The following is an 823-nucleotide window of genomic DNA, read 5'->3' as shown; positions in this document are numbered from 1 at the left end:
GCGCAGGGCTAAGGCTCCCAAGGACCCAACCCAGAGGTTATGGACACTCAGGACCTCATACACTCTCCACACTGACAAGAGCCCCTTCGGGGCAAAAACAGCCCATACGTCCACGCTCGCCCTTCTTCCGCGCTCCCAGGCAAGCGGAAACTTTCTCCAAACTGACCAAGAGGTCTAAGCTTCTCGTGCGCTCGGCAGCCGCTCGCCTCCTGCCTCCTGTCCGCTCAAGCCTCTTTTCCATCCATCTCCCCCTCCCCGTCCCCGGAGACGGTAGCCAGGCCGCGGGGTCCCCGCCACTGACCTGTTCTTGGCCGCCGCCGCGCGGTCGCGCTGTCTCCGGTTCTTAAACCAGTTGCCTACTTGTGTGGGAGTGAGGCCGGTGGCCTGCGCCAGTTCGCGTTTCTTGCTGGGGTTGGGGTAGGGGTCCTGCAGGTACCACTCCCGCAGCAGGCTCCGAGTCCGCTCCTTGAAGCAATGCGTCTTCTGCTCGCCGTCCCAGATGGTGCGCGGCAGCGGGAACTTCTTGCGCACGCGGTACTTGTCCACCGGGCCGAGCGGGCGGCCGCGCAGCTTCTCGGCCTCCTGGTAGTGCGCCTCGAGCCACATGGCCTGCAGCTTGCCGTGAGACTCCTTGGTGAACTTGTGGTTTTCCAGGATATGGTAGAGGTCGCGGAAGTTGCCCGTGTGGAAAGCGACCACGGCGCGCGCGCGCAGGATCGACTCGTGCTTGTTGATGGCCTCGCACGCCCCGGGGGCCACGGGCAGCGACCAGAGGAAGCGGCCCAGCCGCTCGATGTCGCCCGTCTCCTCCAGCGTCTCGCAG

The 823-nt window shown here is 65.1% G+C and overlaps 1 protein-coding gene across 1 annotated transcript in view; it reads right to left on the bottom strand.

Moving 5' to 3' along the window:
* The window catches only part of SIX3 (SIX homeobox 3), a 10,146-nt gene that overhangs the window by 3,058 nt on the left and 6,265 nt on the right, over nucleotides 1-823 (bottom strand). Inside the window, exon 6 of the mRNA XM_010838652.1 lies at nucleotides 302-816. Coding sequence (XP_010836954.1) covers nucleotides 302-816 — 515 coding nt within the window. The remainder of the gene's footprint in view (nucleotides 1-301; nucleotides 817-823) is intronic.

This window comes from Bison bison, unplaced genomic scaffold (assembly GCF_000754665.1).
Source record: "Bison bison bison isolate TAMUID 2011002044 unplaced genomic scaffold, Bison_UMD1.0 scf7180017864101, whole genome shotgun sequence".
Lineage (NCBI taxonomy): Eukaryota > Metazoa > Chordata > Mammalia > Artiodactyla > Bovidae > Bison > Bison bison.
The sequence above is the reverse complement of the archived record's forward strand: the minus strand, read 5'-3'. Positions and strand labels throughout refer to the sequence as shown.